The sequence below is a fragment of the Propithecus coquereli genome, unplaced genomic scaffold (assembly GCF_000956105.1).
Source record: "Propithecus coquereli isolate 6110/MARCELLA unplaced genomic scaffold, Pcoq_1.0 Scaffold49, whole genome shotgun sequence".
NCBI classification, from domain to species: domain Eukaryota; kingdom Metazoa; phylum Chordata; class Mammalia; order Primates; family Indriidae; genus Propithecus; species Propithecus coquereli.
In genome coordinates this window covers 8,159,951-8,161,481 of record NW_012150729.1, presented here as the reverse complement: position 1 = coordinate 8,161,481, position 1,531 = coordinate 8,159,951, and the positions used below count along the sequence as shown (strand labels likewise).

Here is a 1,531-nt window from a genome sequence, read left to right as displayed (position 1 = left end):
AAAGTTCAGACAAAAGGATGAGTATAATATCTAATAATGGTTGATGGAAGGAAGGTTGGAATGGTAGAAAAGAGAATCAATGGTGCTTCAGAAAAGAAAGTGAAAGAAGGAAGGTCAGGGGAGGGAAATCAAAAGTATAAAAGCTAAGAGAAAGAGAGAGAAATAGCATAAATATTGAAAATGTTCTGTGGGATATAGCAACTGGTTTACATTTTCCATAACAGCTTCAGTGGAGTGGTAAGAACAAATTTCTGATTTTAATATTAAAGAGTAAAGGGTGTTGAGTGAATGAAGACAGTGATTGTAGACTGTTGCTGGTATTCAAATTTAGGTAGTAGATTCATCTCACAAACTTCCTACTCTGGAGTGACTCACCAGTGACACAGATGGTTCAGTGAGGAGGTTGAGGCTTTGTGAAGTATTGCAGCCCATTCAGTGTTTCCTGAAACAATCTCTTCCCTTGGCCTCATTAACAGCACAATCTCTTGGCCTTCTGATTGACCCTAGTCCTTCACTGTCTCTGCAGGTTCATTCTCCCTAAGGAGAGGTTAGAATCAAGACAGTTCTAGTCCCATTCCCTCTCATTTTATATGCTTTCTGGATAACTGCATACATACACATGGTTCAATTATCTTGAATTATCATTTCTGGCACAATATAGGGAATCAATAAACATGTGTTAAGTCAGTGAAAAAATTGTTTATTCTAATATTTGTACTAATCAGCTCTGTTGTCATTTAATGATGTTCGAGTACAAAGATTTTCAGAATATCTAGATTTTTTATGTATTTTAATCAAAATTGAATTGCTATTTAGGTTATTGTAATACCAGCATGTGGGCTATTAAATCTTTATATATGGCATTTTTAATTTTTTCAGTATGATGTTATATTAATTAATATTTTCAATTTGATCAGAAATTAAAATAGTTTCACATTTCTTATCTGAAGTTCACATGTTTATTTTTTTATATGCCAGGTGGTTGTGAGAGCTTTAATAAAAACAACTTTGCCCACTTTGAATGTGTTTCTGGTCTGCCTTATGATCTGGCTGAGTTTTAGTATCCTGGGAGTACAGTTATTTGCTGGCAAGTTCTATGAATGCATTGACCCAACAAGTGGAGAAAGGTTTCCTATATCTGAAGTCATGAATCAAAGTCAATGTGAAAGCCTTGTGTTTAATGAATCCATGCCATGGGAAAATGCAAAACTGAACTTTGATAATGTTGGAAATGGTTTCCTTTCTCTGCTTCAAGTAGTGAGTACACGTTTGACTTTTCTTTATCAATTATGTCACTCAGTGACCCACTATCTAGCAGATGTGAAGAGATGGGCTATTCCTCATATCTCCCCCACAGAAAAGCACATTTATAACAGCTGCAAGTAACCAAAACCATGACATGTGTTTATTTACCATTCAGCTATTGAATGGTAGCTCTATTTATACTATCCTAAAATATTTTATTAACTACAAATAAACTAAATATTTAAAACAGTTGTCAACAGACAGTATAATAATGAAAATACTAAAG

At 34.2% G+C, this 1,531-nt stretch overlaps 1 protein-coding gene across 1 annotated transcript in view; it reads left to right on the top strand.

Annotated features, from left to right (window-relative positions):
- SCN7A (sodium channel, voltage gated, type VII alpha subunit) overlaps positions 1–1,531 on the top strand; it is a 113,827-nt gene that overhangs the window by 99,489 nt on the left and 12,807 nt on the right. The window contains exon 18 of the mRNA XM_012655825.1: positions 979–1,267. Coding sequence (XP_012511279.1) covers positions 979–1,267 — 289 coding nt within the window. The remainder of the gene's footprint in view (positions 1–978; positions 1,268–1,531) is intronic.